At 40.4% G+C, this 23918-nt stretch overlaps 1 protein-coding gene across 1 annotated transcript in view; it reads left to right on the top strand.

Moving 5' to 3' along the window:
- The window catches only part of SH3RF1 (SH3 domain containing ring finger 1), a 79877-nt gene that overhangs the window by 27234 nt on the left and 28725 nt on the right, over positions 1-23918 (top strand). The window contains exons 4-7 of the mRNA XM_054990310.1: positions 3738-4013; positions 6010-6105; positions 18527-18829; positions 20763-20873. Coding sequence (XP_054846285.1) covers positions 3738-4013; positions 6010-6105; positions 18527-18829; positions 20763-20873 — 786 coding nt within the window. The remainder of the gene's footprint in view (positions 1-3737; positions 4014-6009; positions 6106-18526; positions 18830-20762; positions 20874-23918) is intronic.

Raw genomic sequence — 23918 nt, 5'->3', positions numbered from 1 at the left:
AGACGGTAATGTAAACTCTAGCTCAGCAAATGTTCAAGGGCCTGCAAAGTAACAAACAGCTGCTGAGTATTAACTGGTTTAGGGAGCCTGTTTAAAGGCCAAAGATTCCCAATTGTGATCTGGCTCTCATATCCTTTGGGTTAGAGCAACATGAAGACAGTGTCCTGGTAGCCTACAGATATGTTATACTCAAAAGAATAGCTCTGCGCAATTTAAACCAATTGTTCTGGTATAAGTTTTCAGAAACAATGGATAAAAAGGGTATTCTTGGGCATTGTGACTCTTTTTGTTGGGAATTGATATATACCTTATTCAGCTTCAGTTTTTTGGAAATAACACAATGGAATTCATTAATTTTAATGCAAGTACTAATTTAATAGCTTTGAATTCTTACTGTTGTTGTTTTTTTTACAACCACTCCAAAGGAAAAGCAGAATGAAAAACTGGTTTGAGTATTTGGTTATAGTTGCTTTGAATGATCAATTATTTTAATACTGCTACAGTTATCCATTAACCAGATAGTGTAACATCAGTAAAAAGCAATAACTGAAATTTGATTTACCTCAGGCTGTGTTTATGTTCTTGAATTAAGCATGGTTGGTGAAATCAGCACCTAGCAAAAATCTGATATTTGACAGCCAGTCAATAGAGAAAGGTCTCCCTCTGCCATTGTGAATTTGGAGGGAAAGGCCAATGCTAAAATTCCACCCTTCTCTACATATTACTGCAGTGGTTCTCTTAACCCTGTTGGGGTAAAATCTATAACCATTCCTTTGCACAGGAGAAAGTAATATACTTGTCAACCAGAGGCAGAGCTTTTTCAGTGGTGGCACCTTGCCTATGAAATGCGCTTTCCCTTGAGGCTCAGCTGGTTGCCTACCCTTCTCTCTTTTAGGTGCCAGGACATGCATTTAATTTAAGGGCTTGATTTTTTTCACAATGTTTATACAGTCTGCATCTAGCCTGAGAACTGTTTTTATGAGATTAGTTTTAAGCTGCTAAATATTTTGTGTTGTGTTTCTGTTCAGGCTGGGTTTTTAATGCTGGGAGTTTAATAGTTAACAGCGTATGTTTTTTTATGTTTTGTTGTGTTTTACTTTGTAAGCCACCTCAAGCAGATTCAGGCATTGTTGAATTTTTTTAAAATAAATAAAAATATCTAGGCAGAGGATATACCTAATCCTTGCCTCTAGTGACCCATAATTATCATAGTGGTTGAGAGACGTTAGCTTTCTTCTATCTGCACAGCTCCTATCCTCATCTTCACACCTTCATTGAGGGTTGATTTTTGGGGCTACATTATCATTAGTGTAACAAACCTGTGTCCAGTCTGTATTATTTCAGGTACTTACATGATGGATACTGAATAATTCTACGTACAAGAATATATTCCCTCTACAAAGAAAACTGTAAGACAGGGAGAAATCAATGGGCTTAGACTGGAGTAACTCTGCTTAGGATTGCACTGTTTGTTTGTTTTCATCTTGGCATCTAATTTTTGTTTTAGAGAATTTTTTTTACACACAGAGGGATGCTTAAGCATCTGAAACTCATTCTACACGCTGGAGTGGTTTAATCTAGACATAAGGTTTACTAACTTGAAGTTCATCACAGAATGCTGAAAAAAAATCCAATGGAATGTTAGGAATAGTGTTTATTTATCATATTTTTATATCAATATAAAGCATTTCTGAATATTTCTAGGGGGCTTTCTGGAAATTTTCTTCAACATATTTTTGAATAATGTAGTGAAGGAAGGTTTCCAAACAATGCACTTATTGGAGTTCTATATTTAGAAAGTAAATCTTAGTATTTATGCTCTTCCTCCCAGCCAATCTGTAGCACCAAACAAGTATCCAATCCACTTATATGCCTAGGAGGAGTTCTTTTACTGTAGACAAATTGAGCAGAAAGTAATGGGAGCAAGAAAAAATCCTGTTTGCCTGAAATGAATAAAGAGGTTTCCTGGAAATCTGAGAGCCTTAAACCTTGATCAGAGCAGTGTGGCATTATGGAGAATGTTTGGCACAAAATCATGTTTCTCTTCTTGTCCCCAGATAAATGGTGCTCAGTTCCCAGTCTGTGGTGGGAGAGGGTCTTACCAGCTTCAAGGGGCAAGAGGAATCTTACAAAACTCATTTAGCAGAGGAGGCAATCTTATATTCATCTTCTGTATTATATTGTCACGACTTCTGTGGCAGAACAACCCCACTGACCCATGAGCCCTGCCCCTTTTTGCCCTCTGGGGTGTCTGGGGTTTACCAGTGGCAGCCCAAGTCTCCATCTGGCACATGCCACCCACATGGTGTCTCCAAAGCTGCATAGGGGCTTTCACTCCTTTCTTGTGCCCACTGCCACCACTTGGCCTTTGTGGAAATTGCCTGTGGGGAGGGTGAAGACTCCCCACTCCCCTAGGCATGCTTGCCACTCTGAACTCTGCCTTGTGCCGAGTCTCCTTCTAGCCAGAACCTGGTTACTGCAGGGATGGTTTACTGTACTTGTTCACCACTGGGGGATCAGACAGTTGCCAACAGTCCACCCTCTTCCCGTGGCACCTGTTTTAGGTACTGTGGTTGAGCAGTGGGAGTCTGTGTGGTACAGAGCACAGCTACCAGCATTTAAGAATTTTTAAAAAGCATTAAAGAAAATAGAAAATATGTTCACATTCACAGTTTAAGCACAGCACCAAAGCAAGCAAAGGAACTGAAAAGAAATGGGTAAAGATACAACTCCTCTGTCCCTCCCTTTGTACATGCCTAACTTGGATTTTCTGTTAAGACAGGATCTCTGTTTTAGAAAGTTCCAGCTTATTTAGAAGTTCCTATAATTCTCCTGATTCAGACCTCCAGCCTCCACATGGTCAATGGCTGCCAGCTACAAGGGGCCAGCACTGAGAGCCAAGCTACAAGTGACGCCTGACACAGGTTGGACACTTGTCAGCTTCTCTCAAGTTTTGATGGGAAATGTAGGCATCCTGGTCTTGCAGCTTGGCTCTCCATTTAATTGAAGTTTACAGAGCAGCAATCTACGGGAGGGAAAACATGAGGTCAGGAGGGGAGTGCAGACGTCGGGCTCTCGACAGGCGCCCCCCTTCCCTTCTGCTGGGTGGGGGGTTCTGTAAACTTCAATTAAATGTAGAGTCAAACTTTAAGACCAAGACACCTATATTTCCCATCAAAACTTGAGGGAAGCTGACAAGTGTCCAACCGGTGTCAAGTGTCACTTGTAGCTTGGCTCTCAGCTCCTTTAGCTTCCAGCTCAAGTTAGCCAAAGAGACCCTCCTCCCCGTGCCAGGAGGTTTTATTCTCTCCTTTTGTCCAGCTCAAAGGTGAAGATCAGAGAGGCTTTTCCTGGAGGTTCTAGGAAGAAAATGTTCTGCCATTTTTCTCTCTCTCCACCCCCGCCCCCACACACACACTTGGAAAAGTAAGCTTTTAGAAGAAAATCTTCTAGCCAATCTACATGACTAAAGCCCAATGCTAGGTTTGGCTTAGAAGGCATCTGGCTTTCCTTACCCACTCCCACTTTTTAAACTGAGTGAGAAGGTTTTGACACAGTCCAAACCTGCAAATAAAAAGAATTTCTGCACAGCTTTCAAAAGGCACCACAAATTCCAGCAATGAATCCAAAAATACTTAAGTATAAAATGCCTAGGTCTGTTAAAAAGTATATATGAGTGGAAAACTGCATGTTCTTCTAAATGCAATGACTAAAAAATTATGTCTGTCTTTCTGCAGGGTGTACCTCAGTTACCCTGTGCCAAAGCATTATATAACTATGAGGGCAAAGAACCTGGAGATCTGAAATTCAGCAAAGGTGACATCATCATATTACGTCGGCAAGTTGATGAAAATTGGTATCATGGAGAAGTCAATGGTGTCCATGGATTTTTTCCTACCAACTTTGTCCAGATTATTAAACCTTTACCTCAACCACCACCACAGTGCAAAGCACTTTATGATTTTGAAGTTAAAGACAAGGAAGCAGATAAGGATTGTTTACCCTTTTCAAAGGTAAAATATTAATACATTATTGTATATATTAAGAACATTATACCAGTTGTTAAAATGTAAAAGTATACTGGTGCAGAGGGCTTTTATTTATTATCTGATTGTTGCTTTCTCTGCAGGAATTCTCTAATTTTGAGTTTTTCTACTGGAGGTGAAAGTAACCTCAGCTCTTTTCCAAATATTTTTAAATGCACTACCTCATTTATACCTCATATGGTCTCTACTGAAAAGGTCTCTACTCCTTCCTGTCCACTGAAGACCCCACCAACTTTCAGGAAGATTGGACCCAGGGGTCCAATTCCACGGGCCCCTGAACAAGGTGCCTCCAGCCACTCTCCGTTGTTTCTTATGGGGGAAACATGTTACTGTTTGTCCGTACTCTGAGGAAAATAGGGTGACATATACCTTCTCTCCCCCACTCCCAACAAGCCTCTGAGATAGGGCTAGACTGAAAGAGAATCAGAAGTCCAAGGCATCCTGTATGATTCCTAGGTAAGTAGGGATTTAAACCTGATGCCCTTGCTCCAAGTCTTACATCTGTTACATTACAATGGCTTCCTTGAGACAATTTGGAGTTAACTTCATATGGTCTGTGCTGAAAAGGTCTCTACTCCTTCCTGTCCACTAAAGACCCCACCAAGTTTCAGGAAGATTGGACCCAGGGGTCCAATTCTATGGGCCCCTGAACAAGGTGGCTCCAGCCACTCTCTGTTGTTTCTTATGGGGGAAACATCTTTAGGGTTTTCCAGGCAAAGAAAAACCTTAAGCAAAGTCAGCCCCTGGCCAAAAGCTAGTCCCCGTGCAGGTCCCTCTCCCAATGCCAGCAGAACCAACAAAGCCCAAGAGAATGAAACTACAGCAAGGGAACCAGTGTCAAATGAGAGAATCCCAAACTGAAGCAAGGTGGAGCGTGGCTTGCCAGACAAGCTGTGGAGTTTAAAAGATGGCCAGCAGCATGAAGGGCTCTTTTCGAGCTTGGGCTGGGGTAGTGGTGGGATGGGAGGGAATCCACAGCCCTTGCCTCATGGAGAAAAGCATACAGTATAGGCCAGGGGTGGCCAAACAGTGGCTCAGGAGCCACATGTGGCTCTTCTACACATATTGTGCAGCTCCCAGTGGTCCCTGAGTATTGCCATGGCCATACATTTTATTGTATTTTAGTTTATTTCCCTCTCTCCCTTTCCTCTTTTCTTTCCATGTCTTTCCCTCCCCCCTTTTCCTTCATTCTTTCCATGTCTTCCCCTCCCTTTTCCTTCCTTCCTTCCCATGTCTTTCATATTTTCAATAAAAATGTTGGGGTTGCCAGGTCTGACTCAGAAAATACCTAGGGACTTTGGGGGTGAAGCCTAGGTGAAGGATGTGACATCCCAAGCTTCACCCCTTCTGATGATGTCACTTCCAGCGTACTGCACCAAAACCCCACCCCTTCATGTGATATCACTTTCAGGACACTCCCCCAAACCCACCTCTTTATCTGAAGTCACTTCAATGCATCATGTCTTGCTGCTCTCAAACATCTGACGTTTATTCTTTGTGGCTCTTACTTTAAGCAAGTTTGGCCACCCCTGGTATAGGCAGAGCAGCAACAAGCAAGAGGGGAGTAGCGCAAAATGGCTTAATGCACCGAGGCACTCTCTGTGGTGGGAGAGTTGCATGGCATGAAATGGGAGGGAGACAGGAGGCAGCAGGCAGAGAGGCTGGGAGCCTCTCTGGCACCAAGCCTGCTGGAAGCATGGTAGCCATGATGACACAGGCCAGATTAAACTGAATACACTTTTTAAAAATCTGGCCCATTAATATCCAGCTTCTCATATCTGATATAATTAGCCAGTATACAAATGCCAAATTGTGCACCCCTAAAATAGAATGGATGTAAGCATTCAGTCTGATAACAGACATAATTGTTTGAAAGTTTCCTTTCAGGAAATACATTCAGAAGAATATTGAAGTGTTTTTTAAATTACAGCTGGAAAACCTATCTATTTTTTTTTTTATGCAGGATGATATTTTGACCGTGATTCGCCGAGTGGATGAAAACTGGGCTGAAGGAATGCTGGCTGACAAGATAGGAATATTTCCAATTTCATATGTTGAGGTGAGAGCCTCAAGGATTTCTCATAAACCATATAGTTGTGATAGAAAACCTCAGATCATCTCAGAACAGTCTAAATTATGTGACATGAGCTTAGTGCTTTCTCACTCTGTGCAGTGGTTTGTTGGAGGAAATACAGTAATTCTCAGAGATTCAATTGATTAGTAAACGTTAGTCTTTAAATCACTCTGAGGATGATCAGTGAAAGTGACCTTTAAAAACGTTTGAGAGTTTGTATTCATTCCCTCATCACTTAAGAGCAAAAAAGATTGCTGCATGTTAAAATGTACCAATCAGTAAAATAACAAGGGTTGGAGCATAGATTGTAGTCTGGTTCAGTATGTTATTGTATGTTCAGAAATTGCATTAAGTTTGAAACCCTTGCTGTGATTCTGTGATCAAAGAAATGTTTAGGTGTGGTGGCGGCAGCAGCCGCTGTGCTGCTTCATTTGGTGCTCTGTTGGTGCAGTTCGAGAAGGAGACTAGGAGACTGTTAGGACTGAGTATAACTTTCTGACTTTAATTAATTTTGCTTCGCTACTGTGTTACAGTGCCTTAATTAGAACTGAAAAAAATCATAATTAGGGCATATAAGATCTTTGTATGAAACTTTAAGGAATGGCTTGAGTTCATTGTAATGAGTTTAAGTTGATCTTTCTCAAGTCCACAGAATTGTAAAGTCACAAGGTCAGTTCTGCATACTTTTCAGCAGCAAACAGCAAGCGGACTCAAATGCATGGTACTCCAACACATGGTACAAAAGTGCATGGTACTCTTCCAGTTCCCAAATTGCCTACCTCTCTGTTGGAGGTTCCTTCGTGATAGGATTCACTAGTTAGGGAACATACTATTGTCACTGAGCTAATATTACCTATCTCTTGTATGAAGTTGCAGTGGAATTCTGTCTGCACTTTCTGTTTGGGTTGCTTCTTGGGAAGCTGTGAGGAAAAGGACAACATGAGTGTTTGGGCAGAAACGTCAGTTGATTGAGTGACTCGTGGTCACCCAGCAATATGGCTTATCCTCTGCTCCCTATGTAGGTGATGCTGCTAGCAATTGTTGGAACAAAGGAATGTTGAGGCAATATACAAAAGAGACATATTTTGAAAACCACAATTAATTTACATAATATAACATTAAATGTAGCTAATGGTAAAGGAACAATTAAATTATTTCTATACCATATGTTTTAAACAGTTTAAAATCTTTTGACGCTTAAAAAAATTAAGTCCCTTTCAAGTCACTATAATAGAATTAAAGATATATTCTTTGACTGGATTGTGGCCATATTTGTTTGACAGGAGTTATATTTTATAACAAACAAATTCTTGATAATTATGATCTATGGGGAAAATTGTTCTTGATTTACTATTATATCAAGCAAAGTTGCCTCAAATGTTCCATAGAAACTTGCATTCACTTGTCTTGACAGTGTAGTCTTAAAATATAGCAGGAAGAACTTGAGTAGATTCTGAGAGGTTTATTATTCAGTCCTAAGCAAAGTCGCATCCTTTTATGTCAGGTGAAGACAGAGGGCTTAGAAGTCTATAATTCTGGAATTGCACTGTTAGAAACCTATGTTTTATTTAAATTACTGAAAAAAACCTAACTTTTTAACCTCACAGTATTTTGCACAATCAAAACTAGCCCAGATTCACATTAGGAAAACTAGAAATTGTCAGAAAAGTCTTCTGAATGCTAAGAATTCTCTAAAATAATGCTGAAGTCATTGTTTTTAAAAATAATGGTTTTTTAAAAATTGAATATAGTTACATACATTATTAATGAAACATAAAGAAAAACTGCCTCATAACAACAAGGAAAAGTATGGCATGTTTGTATAACATGTTAAGGAAATAGTTAAATTTATACAAATCCAAATTGTTTCTGCTTCCAACATTTAAAAATTTGTAAAAAAAAATTCTTTACATTAGATTTTATTGTTGGGCTTCCTTTTCAATGCTGTAGAACTACATGAAGCTGTCTCCCCGATGTTGTATGTATGATGTGTTTTGACATAATTCTATGCTGGCATAACTCCTACCCGGATTATGGTATCATTTGAGTCAGGCCTGTATCTTCCTTACGGGCCAGCCAAATCCACTGTTGGAAGCATTGGCATAAAGAACACTTCCGACCACAGCAAAATTTCTACAGTATACAACCTTTTATAATTAAAGAGCCAAACAATTAAGGAATAAGTATAACAGTGCCAATTTACATCACTGAAAATATGTAACAAAATTACTGCTAACTGATATGTTGGTTAATAATCTATAGAATTTTCTCAGTATAAAGTCAAATTTATATGCCAGTGATATTGTTATATTTGAAACAGATATAGAAAAACCCAGTAAAAATTAGAACCCCTTATTATGCAACATAGTAAAGTCTCAGGAGGATATACAGATAAAATTGAGGGTTTTTGATTAAATACAGATATACCGAACATAAAAAATAACTAGATGTTTTGTCTGAAAAAAGTGAATCAGGTTAAATATTTAGGTATCTGGTTAACAAGGAATAACAAAGATCTGTGAAAAATTAATTACGATCCATTAATAGCTAAAGGCAAAATTGACCTTATGGGGAATCTTAAATTGATCTTTTCTTGAATGTGTAAGATGGTTTTCCCCAGGGGTCAGTTCGTAGAAAAAGAGCCGGAGGAACTCATTAGCATAACTCGTATATGCCGTGCCCCTTGCCATCACCGGAAATGTGTCATTAGCATAACTGATTTGCATATTGCACACCCCCTGACATCACCTATCCTGGCTGTTTTGGACCCAATCCTGGCCATTCAGGACCGAAATTAGGCCCAAAATGGCAGAAAGGGGCTGAAAATGGTCAGGATCGGGCCGCTGTTGAGCGGGAGAGTGATCCACCACCCATCAGATGCCCGATCTGGGCCATTTCGGCCCAATCCAGGCCGAAATGGGCCCAAAATGGCTGAGTCAGGTGGGCGGGGCACCTGTCATGTGACCTTTTGGGGGAACTACCGGAACTGCGTTCCTGCGCCTTCCCCCTTGAAATGAGCCCTGGTTCTCCCTAAGATAAACCACCTCCTTTGCAATCTATCAGTGGAGATTTCTAATAAAATGTTAAATAATTGGCAACAATTGTTAAATGCCTTTATATGGGATTAAAAAAACAGACCTAGGATTTGTTGGAGCAAAATGTATGATAAAAAGTTAAATGATCGTTTCGGATTACCCAATCTTATAAACAGCCGGGTTGAGCTGGATGAAAGAACGGATAACAGATAATGGGGAAAATATGCCAGCATGTATTGAACAAAATGATATTTAAGGTCACATTGAAACTATGGCCTTGAATAAAGAAACCAAATAGAAGCCATTATTATAATACTGACAATATGATGCTAAATGCCATGGCACTAAGTTCCTGAGATCTCCCCTTTAGCCTCTGTAGTTAGAGGCATAATAAATGAGCATTTGTTTAATTTTTTCCCGCTTAAGAAACTGAAAATTAACTGCAACTAACAAATAGATGTATTACAACTAGGTAATATCATATAACAACATTAAAGATCGTAGTAACTTGATTATTTTTGTTTTTGAATGTCAGTAAGAGAAATGTTATCTATATTATACAGTATGGAAAGGTTTTGAAAGGTTTTGACCTATGTCACAATTTGAGAAAATGTTAACCATATGTGGAGAACCCTTTTTTTCTAATCTGTATACCATTTTTCTAATCTGTATACCATTTTTCTTCTTTCTTAAATCTCATAATAGTTTTCTTATAAGGTGGCAAAAAGATATTGGTTGTGATTTAGATTATAAAAAGTGGATGTAACCACTTTTACAATTGATCTCTCTTATATGGAAAATTTGACTAACATGATCTATCTATCAGTGGCACCTTATTCCTTTGAGTCTGTCAGAAGTCTGTGGAACTGGAAGTGGTGAGTGCTGTTTTTGTGAGGTAGTGAAGGGATATGTTTTCAACATGTGAGGATGTAAACAGGCAACACATTACTGGAAGTGCAGTAGAAATTATATCAGTTAGATTGGAAAGACAGATTCCCTATAAACTAGACACCTTACCATTAAATTGTACAAGTGGGAACCCATAAGGACTTGTGGGGAGCATCTCATGTTCCCCTTTTGCACCATGTCCTCTTTCCCTTCACTGCTCCCCATAGCCTCTCCCTTTTCCTACTTCCTTTTCTCCTTCCCACCCACCTTTGTCTGTACCCATGTTTTCCCCTTTCCCCCTTAACCAATACTCTATATTGGCTTGGCGGGGGTGCTGTTGAGCAGTAGCAAGCAGACCGGCATGGGACAGTCATGTAAATTATGTGGTGTCAAGTCATGTGCTGGTAGTTTCTGGGCCTCATCCCAATGAGTCTTCCCTTAAAGCCCAAAACAGCCCTGGAAAGGACCCTGCTCCCTGCCTTTTCCTAACAGAAACCAAGCCTGGAATACTGATCTGTTACTTGGTTGCCTAGTAGGATTGCCAGTCCACCACTGGGGGTGGGGGATCCTCTGCTCCCATTCTTCACCCCCCGCCCCTGCTTTTCTGGCTGGTGGAGGAAAAGGCGGGGGAAATGTACCTCCCAGGGCATGTTCCCAGGTGGCGCATCATGCTCCTGCAGGCCGATTTCAGCCCCAAATGAGCCCAATTTGGCCAAAATCAGCCCCCTACGGAGCGTAGAAGCACTCCCAGGGGTGGCACATGGTGTCACTTCCTGTCCCAAAAGTGATGTCATTGCATAGCCCCCAGAGCATGTGCATGCGTAAGGACATCAGTGAGGTGCATGCTAGGTCTCTAGCCTCCCACCCGGAGGGAAAAGGACATTGCAACCCTATTGCCTAATAACAGCCAATGAGGGCATCTGGTTAAAACTACAGGAGCACCTTTAATCATTTAGGGTTTTTTAAAAAGCCCCAATGTATTTTTTTTAGCTTTCAGATATTTCTGCAAAACCTGTGGCATTTTTCAGATGTGTAGGAAGATCTGTCTTGTCTAGAGTTCCCAGGTCCCAATACCCTCCTGGCGGGGGCGGGGGGTTACCTCTTTTAGTGTTCTCTTGCATGCACAAAGCATGATGATGTGATTTCCAGGAAGTGATGTCATTACTTCAGCCACAGGCATGCTCTCTCACTTTGCGTGGGGCTAATTCTGGCCCATTTGGGACTAAGGTTGGCTCCAGCGAAGCACAGGAGCACACCCATGGTTGGCTCGGTTACATCACTTCAGGAAGTGATGTCATTGTGCCCCGCTGGGAGTGTGCCCAGTGCACGCTTTCTCAGGTTTCCTGCCAGTGGCAAACGATCACCAAGGGAGTTGCCACCTCCTGCCAATCGCCAGCAATTAGCAGGCAACCAGACAAACCCTCAGGAGATTGTCAGCCACCAGTGGGCAACTGATAAGCCTAGCCTTGTCTGTTCATGGCTCCAGTCTCCAGATTTAAACAACCACAGATCAGGGCCACTTCTTTATTAGTATATAAGATAGTTGACATGCCTAACAATTTTCAGGCAATAGCTTTACATATCAATGCCACAGCTTTGCTAGGAACTAGAAGCAAAAAAAAAAGGCCCAAAATTCGCAACTGTCTGATGAAGGTAAAAGAAACTTACACAGTAGTGAAATAAACAGCGTACTGTCAATGGAGAAATACTTTCAGATTAGACTCATTATGATCAAGAGTTGTGTGGCAGCAAAATGTGTGTGACAGTTCGTAATTTGACAGAATGTTATGCTTTCAGTAGACACATTTGCCTCGTACCTATAATGTATACTCTTTTATTATGTATATCTTTTAAAATAATAATTCATAAAGTTTTTGCAGCCCAAACACTGGTTGTTGCAGGTTTTTTATTAGTTCGTGGCACACATGAAATCTCACAATAAGTAATAAATATATACAGACGCACTCATGCAGTTGTTTCATGCAATGGCATAAATCTCTGCATGGTTTGCACTTGTGTTACTGGCAACTGTTCACTTCTACTTTCCTTAGAAAGTAAATTAATTTTTTACGTTGAGAGTCATATTTGGTTCCTTACTGAGCCACCATTGGCTCTAAACTCATAGGCTGCAGATTGCAAATCCTGTTCTTAGGCATACATCTAACTTCAGCCTTTGGTATAAAATTCTAAATGTTTTTGTTTGATATGTCAACAAAAGTTAAAAGAATAGTAAAATGAATTCTGCTCCCCACCCATTCCATCTCTATTTCTTGTACCTTCCTAAAAGAGCACTGCCAATAATAATCTTAAGAGTTCCATCCAATATTTGGAACTTGGTTAGCAAAAAGCTACAATATTCAGTATGACTAAAGTTTTTCAAGGTAAAGGCTAATGAGTACTGGGATCAGTTGTATAGTTTAAATTCTGCTTTTAGCGTCACCTTATTTACATCAAGTATCTACAGATGCCTTAAGTTTGCCTGATCTTGTATCAACCTCATACAATTTCCTTGTCACCCTTTTGTGTTCCTTTTGTTTAGCACTAACAAGATTCACCAGGTCTCAGTGTTTTTGTCTGATAAACATATAATTAGGTATACTAGCAGCCTCCTGGAACTTTCTGGGAATTCCCTTCAGTGGTGTTAACTATTCTTCTCCAGTATAAATGTCTTTGTCTTTATCAATGAAGATTAGTTTCTTTCCTATATTCAGTATTTTTTGGAAAACAAACTGCCTATTGCATACACTGCTAGTGTTAAACAATGAGTTGCAACTTCAGATGGGCTGTGAAGACACGTTCAATGAGTTGCATGTCCCTATAAAGCCTCTATCTCTGTTTCGCTCCTTTCAGAAAGGATTTGAATGGGCACATGTGTGCAATGTCAGTCCCTGGCAGGTTGATCCCCCCTGTTCTCCATAGCAATCACACAGGTGTATTGGTTGAAGTAACTTTCTATATATATGTTTACAGTACAGTATAACTTCCTCTCCTCAAGGAGGTTGTTTTGTAGATAGAGGGGCTCTGTGCTACACATGCAAGCAAGGAGTCTCGAACAGCTGGCAGAAATGAGCAGGGCAGGGTCTTCTTGACAAATAGAAAAATAAGGTAGTAGAATGTTCTCAGAGAGCAGGGGTCCCATGTATTCCCTCAGGCAGTCAACCAAACCCTGACCTCTAAGGCTACAGTCTTATACAAACAAAGAAGTAAGTCCCATTAAAACTCCATAGGGCTTAGTTCTGACTTGTACAAGGTTGAACTGTATGTTAACTGCATTTTGTTCATGTTTATTCTTTGATGTTATTTTCCTTCTCCATCAAGCCACTGGAGATGTAAAATTTTCAGACATTTTGAAGCTTTTAGGGGGAATTCTTTTGGGGAGGGGGAAACAAAAATAATAGGAAAAATTAAAATATATACTGTAGATTGTTTTACATTGTAGATTGTCTTTATACTACTCATTTTGATAGACTAAACCAGGTCTTGCAAAGCATTTAACAGTACACATTCAACAAAAAATATTTCGTTGGAGAGGGTGTCCGTGTGTCCTGTCCCCCCCCCCCCCCAATACTGACATTACCAACTCAGCCACAGGAAGAACTTTTTTCAGGCTTTTTCTGGTTGAGCCTCCACATCTCTAATTCTGCCCCCCCCCACACACACACACGCACCCCGAACTAAAAACAAAAACCAGAAGCTTCTCGTAGATGTGAAATACTATTTTTGACATATTTTAATCTGTAATTGTGAAATCCTATGCAATCTAAGACCATTGATTTCATTGGGTTAAGGCTGGAGAAACTGTTTGATACTGTAAATCTGTAAAACATCACTGGTAATGTTGTTTAAATGTATAACTCTGTGTATTCATAATACTAGTCCTGGAGCTCTACTCAGACTAAGAGGTTTATGCATTGGTTACTAAGATGAAGAAGGCAGGGGTTACTGTGAATAGGAATGCAAAGGTGACAGAAACAAATGGTGACAGGCAGGATTATGAAAGGGAGTGAAAAAAGGTCAGAAAGCAAGAATGCAAAGCAACTAGCAGAAAGTGACAGGAAAAATTCTGTGAAAGGTAAGAGAGTCAGAAAGTGAACAAAAGCAGAATAAAAAGTGAACAAGATAAAGGAGGAAAATTTGGGGAGCAAAGTGTGTAATAATGGATACTTTTCATAAAAAAATTAAAAATATGGCGACACTCTTGGTCGCTTAGCATCAAGTCCAGTTATCCCTACAGAGACCTCCACATCAAGTGACATCTCTGCAAAAAGAAATCACCAATAGGAGGAGCAAATAAAAACAAATCTGCTTACAAGAGCCAGAGTATCTCAAATACTAATTTACTTACATTGAGAAACCAGACTGCCCTTTCCATGATCTGCACTTGCAGCTCAGTGGGTCCTGTGTTGTTTCCTGGGGAAACAACAGGCCTAGAAAGGGTAGGGATCCCTGGTATACTCTATGGACAAGGGCTAATAATCTCAGCAAAGATAAAATGTGTATATTTCTAATAAAATAGCATTTCCTAATATGAAGTGCTTCTGAGGAGCGAGGAGATTTTACGTTTCAAATTTATTTGGGCGTGTGTCCTGCTAGCTGAGGCAAGCAGAACAAGGAGCAGGGCAGAAAGAGTAGAAACTTTGAGGAGGGTTATTATGTTGCATTCATAATTAACTACTTGGTTTTCATTTCTGAAAACATCAATTAGATGGTAATATAACCATCCTGACCTCCTTGAAAGCATTTATCCCTTCTTAATATATGATGTCCTACACACCCCATATTTGGAAGATAATGAGCATAATTTCATTTTTGTTGAACATTTATATTACAGAAATGATTAATGTGCATGCTGAAACCCTGACCTCTGGAGTTCCTTCATAGCCATTTCTCTAGCTTCTGAGACTTCAGCAGGCATTGTCCACATATACAGCCCTTAGGAGTAAAACTTTGCTTTTTAAACAAATTAATCTTTCTATCTCGGTGCTGATCTTTACAGCCATGATTTAATTTTGTACTACCATAAAATTGCAGAATGTATAGAAAAGGGAGCAGCAGTTGTTCCTTAGTAGTGGAAAGTACGGTGGTATGCTTTGAAGAAGCAGTGGTGATCCTGGTTCTTCACATTGGTATCTCTGTAGAATGTATTAAGAACATAAGAGAAGCCCTGCTGGATCAGACCAGTGGTCAATCTAGTCCAGCATCCTGTTTCCAACAGTTGCCAGTCAAGTGCCACAGATAATCACACAAGCAGATCCTACAGAGAACAGCACTCACGTCTTTGAATGCTTGTCAACATCTGACAATCTGAAGCATTCCTCACTTGAATGTGGAAGTCCTGTTCAACTATCACGGCAATAGCTAATGACAGACCTATCCTCCATAAATCTGTCCAATCACATTTGAAGTCCATTGTAAACCATTACCACATCACATGGCAGCAAGTTCTCCAAGTCAACTACCCATTGGGTGAAGTAACATTTCGTTTTGCCTGTCTTGAATCTGCCAGTCCTTTCCGTTGGGTGGCCCTGAGTTCTATTTATTTTTGAGACTTGGAGAAAAGTGTTCTCCCTATCAGTCTTCTCTACATCATGCATAATTTTGTAGATCTTAACAAAAAATTAATATTGCACAATTTCAAAACAGCTCAAATAGAATAGATACTGTTTTGAAGGTCTAGTTGTAATCTAGAAAATCCAAGGGAAGTCTGCTTGTGAATATATACTATATAGAAATGGAGAGAAGTTATTCTGCTATCTGTTTAAACCTTGATTAGTACTTATTTCTCAGATATATAATTTGTTTTTTGATATGCAGAATAAACCTGTTCTAAATAGTTTGTAAGATAACATTTGAAGTTCCTTTATATTGAGTTAAACTATTACAGCTCAATCCTATGCAGAATTACTCCAGTCTAAGCCTATTGACTTCAGAGGGCTTAGACTGGAGTAACTCTGCATAGGATTGCACAGTTAGTCTAGTGTGTTATCTACTTGACTGGCAGCAATTCTTGAAGTTTTGAATAGCTGTCCTTCCCAGTGCAGTTACCTGAAATTTTCTAATTGGAGATTACTGGGACCTTTGATATGCAAACCAATAACTCTACCATACAGCAATATAGCCTTCTTCCAGAACTTCTTTCCCCATCAAGGTACTGAACTGATGTGAAAAGGTCTGTCTGGGGAGGACAAGAAGGCTCCCACACTTCTGTTGTTTCACATACTGTGTAAGACTGAATATTTCACACTGTATTTTTATAAAGTGAATGGAACTGTATTATAAAGGATTTGTTCTGGAGGACACCACTTTATAAAAGGAACAGTAGTCTATTCCAATCATTATTATATGTTTTATTCTGCTCTTATTACAGTCTTCTATTTTCGTAATTCTGTTTTCTGCATTGATTGATATTATCATAGTTGAACTTTTTTTTTTTTTTGCATTTTTAAAAACATTTGTGCTCCTAGTCCTGTGGCATTGTTTATTGGATGTCTTAATGCTGGCTGATTACGTTGTTTATACTGTGTAATCTGCCTACTGTACCTATAGCATGCCTCTGTGAGAAAGGCATGTTATAAGTACAGTAAGTAAATAAAGTACTGCCTATCTTGCAACGCTGGTGCTGTCATTGTCTACCAGTACTGTGCTTTCCAACCAAGGGCAACTCTAATGACACACAGTTAAGCATGCGGAAGAGACTATATATATCAATAAAAGTAATGAATGGAGATGACTGCACCCTTGGATACTGTTGTCACCCATCTGTATAGTATTACTTGCAGTGGGCTGTGTATTGCTATTTTCCTTCTAAACATCTGTACATAACTTAATCAAGGTGAGGGAACTTTGGCCCAGTTGCCTCTGCAGTGAAAGCAAGTACTCATTTTGGATGTGAAAATTTACCCAAACGGAGTGCATTTAACAGCAGAACAGCAGTTTTGTGAAATGTTCATGTACCCACCTCCATGTTTTAACTCACCACCTGAGATATTCCATGCTTGCAACTCAGGAAAAGAGTAGTCAGGTTCCTGCTCTTAGGTTCGCACAGCGGAGATAGGTGTGTTCAAAACAACATCCATTTATTGGCAAAGAGATACAGGGATGATGAGAGCAACTGACAAGGGAGCTCATGCAGTCTACAATATTTTAACTATCTGATAGAACAAACTGACCAGGGTCCACCCCATAAGGCTAAATCAACAGACACAAATCTTAGAAGGGGGAAGCAGACGTTTCCATTATATAATGCAGACCATACCACCAAACCCAGATTCTTTCCTCACAAAATTATCATATATTACTATTATAATGAAAGTATGGCTTTTTATTATTACTGTTTATTCACTTAGAGTTATAGGCCCCTCTTTTCAGCTCTAGATTGAGAATGGTGTCGCCTTAGATTTTCACATCCATTTTTTGTTGAGTTTGGCACTGCTCTTGCAGGCTTCATCACTCCTTTAAATCATACTTTTTAAATTTAACATCATATTTATCATTAACCTACACAATTTATCATTAACATATGACAATGCAGTATTCTCTTGCCTGCCCCTTAGTTGAGTCTTCAATTCTCATATTCCCCTATTCCTAGTAGTATTGATGAGTGGTAGATAGAGATGCTACTGGTCCACTATTGCCAGTTATGGCCTATTTACCAGTAGACATGGGCACGAACAGCATTACGAACGGAAAAAAACCATGAACAGCCTGTTTATCTGTTCGTGAACAAGCCGTTCATGAGGCCCCATTCTATTGCAAGCCTCGTTTGTTGCCTTCATCAGCCATTCGTCAAGCCAGACAGTCTGGTGCCTTTCAATCGATTCCCCTGGCAACGGAGGCAGGAACTGAACTCTGAATTCCTTCTGGCTTTCCTTCTGGCTTTAACCCTTCGAAGTACTTCCTGCAGAGAGTCCCATTTTTGCTACTGTGAAGAGAAAATGACAGCAAAGGGGGGGACCCATGGATCATGCCTTTCCTGGGGTGCAATCTCTCTGAAACTTGCAGGGGTCTTCGGAGGACAGTGAGGACTATGTCCCCTGCAAATTTGGTGGGTATTGGACATTGAGAAGGTCAGTTTGTGGGGTGTTTAAAGGGCCCTGCCCCTTGCACGTGGCAGGAAAGGGCCCTTTAAACTATCAGCTGGCAGGCGGCTGGGGGGAAACCCCTGCCAGCTGATAGTTTAAAGGGATCTTTAAAGAGCCACAAACAACGAACATGTTTGTGAACAGGGTCATGTTAGTTACTGTTTGTTGTTCGTTGTTCATGGATAACAACGAACAGCTTGTTTGGGTTTTTTTTCCCATTTGTGCCCATGTCTATTTACCAGCCCAGTTATTCAACCACAAGGAATCCATTGCTGGTAGCCACTTTAAGAAGGGAATGTATTATCCAGTATTTCAAACATTTTCCATGTTTTTGTTTTTCCTTCAGGATTCCTAATCAGAATTCTTATACCATATTTATAAAAATGTGTTATTGTTTTACAGTTTAATACAACAGCAAAGCAGCTGATAGAACTGGACAAGCCTTCAAGTTCTGCAGTAGACTCTGGAGAAGGCACTTCTGGTGCATCCCAGTGTAATTCCATTCAAAAGCACATGGATACCAAGAAGAACACCAAAAAACGCCACTCCTTTACCTCCCTTACCATGTCCAACAAGGCCTCTCAGTCTTCTCAGAATCGTCACTCTATGGAAATCAGTCCTCCTGTCCTCATCAGCTCCAGTAATCCCACTGCTGCAGCTCGCATAAGTGAACTTACAGGCCTTTCTTGCAGTGCACCTTCTCAGGTAATTGTGAAAGCTGAATACAAAGTATATCATAGCGTTTAATGAAGAATTTAAAAGATTGTCAAAACAAATGGAAAGTAATTGCTGCCAGTTCTTTTGGAGTGTGTGCAAGCAGTCATTAATTCAACATAAAGGGACAATTTTCATGCAGACTGAAGTAATGTAACTTGAAGAAAGATGTTCTTGCTCTTAGAATAGCTGGTCTGTTGTTTGTAGAACATGCACGACAAGTACTGCTTTATATTTTGTACAAATTAAGAGAGACAGATTTGACTTCTTGAATAAGATGCAGGGTATAAAAAGTAAATCATCAGCTTTAGTTTACAGTGTCAATATTTTAAACATTTGTTTTCTATTTTTAACGTCTGTGATTCAGTTCAAACATCAGAGAGACCTGTAACCAAATCATGATTTGCTGATTTAGAGTTCCTCACATCTTCCCCTTCCTATCCCTGATCTATACATGGCATAGTGTAATCATAGCTTATCATGATATCCAGAGCTCATAAATGGTTTCCAAACTGTGGTTTGCAAATCTACAGTTTTGAATCCTGTTTAGGAGACCATTCCTGGTTAGCATGTTGTTTCTCTGATGTGAACAACAAGACAAGCTATGGTTAAAGCAAACTAGGAAATGTGAATTATAATAAAAGGGGAGGAAGAAGTGCACTTTTGAAATCAGGTTAAAATGCCTGAATTGGCCTTTTTATTACATTCTGCAGCAGCCATCTCTATACAGTTGCATCAAACACAACAGTTAGGCGGGAAATACGTTTGCCAGGCCCCCTAAATCTCCCAGCGGGAGATTGGGGCCTGGCTCTTACCTGAGAGGGAGAGTGCGTGCGCACAAAGCGTGCACACTCCTGCAAGCGTGATGACGTCACTCCTGGGAAGTGACATCATCACGCAGCCCCTGGATCGCGCCGTTGGGGGCTGCTGCGGATCGCTCCATGCTCTGCAGCGACCCAAAACGGGCCCGTTTTGGGCCCCTGCAGAATGCAGGAGCGCTCCTGCGCTCCGCAGTGGCCCTGATCTGGGTCAAAACAGGCCTGATCCTGGTGGCTGCTGTGCGCGGGAGCACGCAGCACCACAGGGGGGCACGCATGGAAGGTGCGCGCGCCCCCCGGCCAGGTAAGTGGGGGCAGGAGTAGGGGCAGGGGATCCCTTGCCCTGGATTGTGCCATTGGGGGCTGCTGCGGATTGCTCCGCACTCTTCAGTGGCCCAAAACGGGCCCAATCCGTGCCAAAACGGGCCCAATCCACACCCATTTTGACATGGATTGGGCCCGTTTTAACATGGATTGGACCCGTTTTAGGCCCCTGCGGAGCACAATGGTGATCCGCACCATTTTGGCATGGATTGGGCCCGTTTTGATGCAGATTGGGTTCGTTTTGGGCCCCTGCAGAGCGCAGGAGTGCTCCTGTGCTCCACAGTGACCCCGATCCGGGCCAAAACCGGCCCGATCCTGGTGGCTGCTGTGCGCGGGAGCGCACAGCTCCGTGGGGGGCACGCATGGAAGGTGCGCGCCCCCCCGTTGGCCAGGTAAGTGGGGTGGGGGTGGGGGATCCCCTGCCCCCACCGGGGGTCTGGCATCCCTAGCAGGAAATGTATTGATAAAACATATACAGTACTAGGAAAATTTGGTGTTTGTTATCGAGCCAGTCTTCTTTTTAATACTTCTGGAAAGTCATTTGTAATACAAATAGAACCCTTAAAAATACACCAATTCAATACAATTTTCTCTATAAATAAAAATAGTTAATCAAGATTATTTATTTATATTAAGACAGTCTACCTGTCCTTCTCCAAATGCATTCAACACTGCGCACTTATATAAAGTCACAATAAACACATTAAGTTACAATTGTAAGTAAGTCACGGTAGTAATTGTTGCATTTTGCTCTTCTGTTTTGATGTACCTTTTAAAAATAGGTTCATATCAGCACGACAGGGCTAATTGTGACCCCACCACCCAGCAGTCCAGTAACAACAGGGTCTTCATTTACCTTTCCACCAGAGGTCACCTACCCAGCTGCTCTTGGTGTAAGTATCATCTGACAGAAACTGGACTCCTTTATGTCACTTGCCATTTGCTTTTCTGCAATCCCTGCAGGCTGTATCAAATTCATAGGTGAAACTGGTTTTGTGATTAATACATTTTTGAGCTCTGAAAACAGAAGATTTTTCTGATTGTAGGAATTCTTTTTTAAAAAATATAAATTTATTAAATAAAAGGAAAGTTGGATACAAAGCTTTACAAAGTTATCTTTGATTCTATAGACAAATCATATGGACATTATCAAGTTCAGCTGATGTCCCAGGTAAGTGGGGTGGTGGTGGGAGGGAGCCCTTTAAAAAGGCCCTGAAGCGACCCAAATTGCTTCAGGAAGCTTTGATTTGGTATTTCCAAATAGGGGCCATCATACTGGCCCCAATTTGGAAATACTGAATCTTTACGAATTGGGCCCGATTCAGGTTTTTTTCCAAACTGGGAACCCAACGCGCACACCCCTAATCAGGAGTAAAAATAAAATCCTTCCCCAAAATCAGCCATTCTTAGATCCAGTTGTCTATATTGTGTGATGTGAGAGTTCCCTTCTAGATCCTCAGTATTATTCAATTTGCTGCCATCAAGATGCTAGACATGTAAGCCTTGTGGTGATTGCCAAGTGACCATGTTCTAAATAGGTGTCTCAATAATAGATGAATAAGGTAAAACAAGCCTTTCCCAACTGAAAATTATCTAGCTGTAGAGATTGATGGTTGTAGACATACTGACTGACTTTCATCCTGGAGAGTAGCATTTTCTGCAAAGTTGATGACGAGGCCCCCCCACTCGTACAAGTCCCTTTGGGGTTCAGTATATTCTCAATCAAAGATAACAAACATACGTATTTTAATGAGCTCCTCTAAACAGTGGGATATAGCCTTAAAGTTACTTGTTATTGATACTGCATATATTGCATACAAAATCCATTAGAGATGCTATATTCAAGGGTAAAAGTATTCTGTTCTTTTCCTCATGAACTTATGAACAGGCAAACTTCTTATTACACACATAAATCTGATGTGGCCACAGGAATTACATATTATTTTCACTTGATTTAGGTTTGCTTTTGAGATCCTTATTCATCTGTACAATAATAAACTGGAGCATCTGAGATACGTCAGGCTTTCCATTTTTAATTAGAAGGTGTAATTTTGTGTTACTGTCCTTGACCTGTTCTCTGCATAAAGCTGAAATTTTATTTAAGAGTACACAAAAGTGCACTCTTTTATCATTACACTCAGTGATGCATTTGATGTGAGCTGTCCTCTGAGGATTATATTCTTTCCTGTTTCCCCTGTTTGTAATCTTGTACATGCCTTATCCTGATCACCATATATTAGGGGTATCAGATCCGCTATGGGCCAGACAGGGCCGTGGGGTTTTTTTGCACACACTTCCATGCCCTCCTGTTACACCTGAAAATGATGTAGTTTTCTGGCACAGTGTGGAAGCTACAAAACATGCAAGGGGGCAATTCACTAAAAATTGCTCCCAAACTTAGTGATTGGGAGTGAGTTTTAGTAAATTGTCCCTCAGTGAGACCCACAGATTCCATGTCATGCCGAAAAATGACATCATTTTCCGGTACAATGAGGAAGCAACTATACTCTTTGTTCAGGTGCTGTCCAGAAGAGTGGAGGTGACTGTGGCTTTGCTTTTGTTGTATGTTTGAACCACTGACTCGCTTGTCACCAATTGCATTTGAAATTTTTCCTCAATTCCCAGACTTTGCTTCACAGTTCTTTTGAGCCTGGCCATAGCTCTTATATTGCTGCGCTTTGTAGAAGGTGTGGCCGCATATTGCATATTTCCAGAACTAACAACTTGTTTCTTGTGGATGGACATTATTTATAAAGCAGTTGCAAATGTCTTGAATTATCTGGTAGCAGACATTCTCATGAAGAACAATTGGAGCATATGTGCCTTGTAATTTGGGATAAACCTGCAGTTTTGTAGTGATGACGAGAGTGTGTGAGAGGAATATGCTCACCTCCCTATTTCCTTTTTCCTGTAGCTGATATGTAAGAATATATGCTTGCATTCAGATATCACAACAAATCTGTCTTGTTCAGGACTGTTACAAACATGTTTTGTTCCTGGCTTATGCGTTCTCTTCTCTCTATGCATTGGTATCAGAGAATCCTTCTGCTGAGCTTCACTTGGTTGTGCTGTTTGAATGCGTGGTCTGCAGTGCAAACTGAGTCCTTAGTCCACTAAGGAGGATTCTAAAAAAACCAATTTATCCAGACCACCAGCATTTGGACAGTATGAGGCAGATTGAGTTTGAAAACCTGAAACCAGGAATACAGTATTTACTCCAATGCAAGACCAGGGTTTTTTTTTCCAGCTATGCCAACCAAAAAGGAGCTGGCAACCTGATGGAACACTGTGTCAGCATAGTTTTACACTAGACAATTTTCTGCTTTTAGTTACTATCTCAATTTTGTTTTTTAATGGATAGTTACACAATACTGGAGTTAGGGACATGAAAACATCTTTTTATTTCAGTTCTTACCTGTTGTAGTTAAGAATTGATGTGATAAGGTCAGATCCTTTTACTAGTTTGAGTTTTCTCCAGGAATATCAACAATCAACCAGATGATGAATAATTTTTAGATTAAAAAGTTAACCATTGACTTTTTTAAAAAAAATAGAATTTCGTAAGGCAGAGCAGTGCCACATAAGAACTTGCCTGCTGGAAGAACTCTGGTTTTCACTGCTCATATTGTAAAAGATTACTAATCTTAATAATTCTGAATTTCAGAGGTTAGTAGTTAAAACACAAAAATAAGAGGAAGTAGTAACAATAGCACCGTAACTGGGCTCTACTATTGTAGCCCACATATTAAAGGGAATTTTGTCCCTGAAGGAATGGTTAGGATTGACTGTAGTGAAATTACTTCATATTGTGTTTCATCTGGTTTTAAATGCTACAGTGGATGGCAGTCTGTTTGAACTACTGGATGTTTAAACTACCATTTTGAAGTCTGTTGGGTTTCTATCAGGAGTCTGAACTGAAATGGTTTTATATTCACTCT

Source organism: Eublepharis macularius, chromosome 10 (assembly GCF_028583425.1).
Source record: "Eublepharis macularius isolate TG4126 chromosome 10, MPM_Emac_v1.0, whole genome shotgun sequence".
Taxonomy (NCBI): Eukaryota; Metazoa; Chordata; class Lepidosauria; order Squamata; family Eublepharidae; genus Eublepharis; species Eublepharis macularius.
This window is presented reverse-complemented; position numbering and strand designations above follow the sequence as displayed.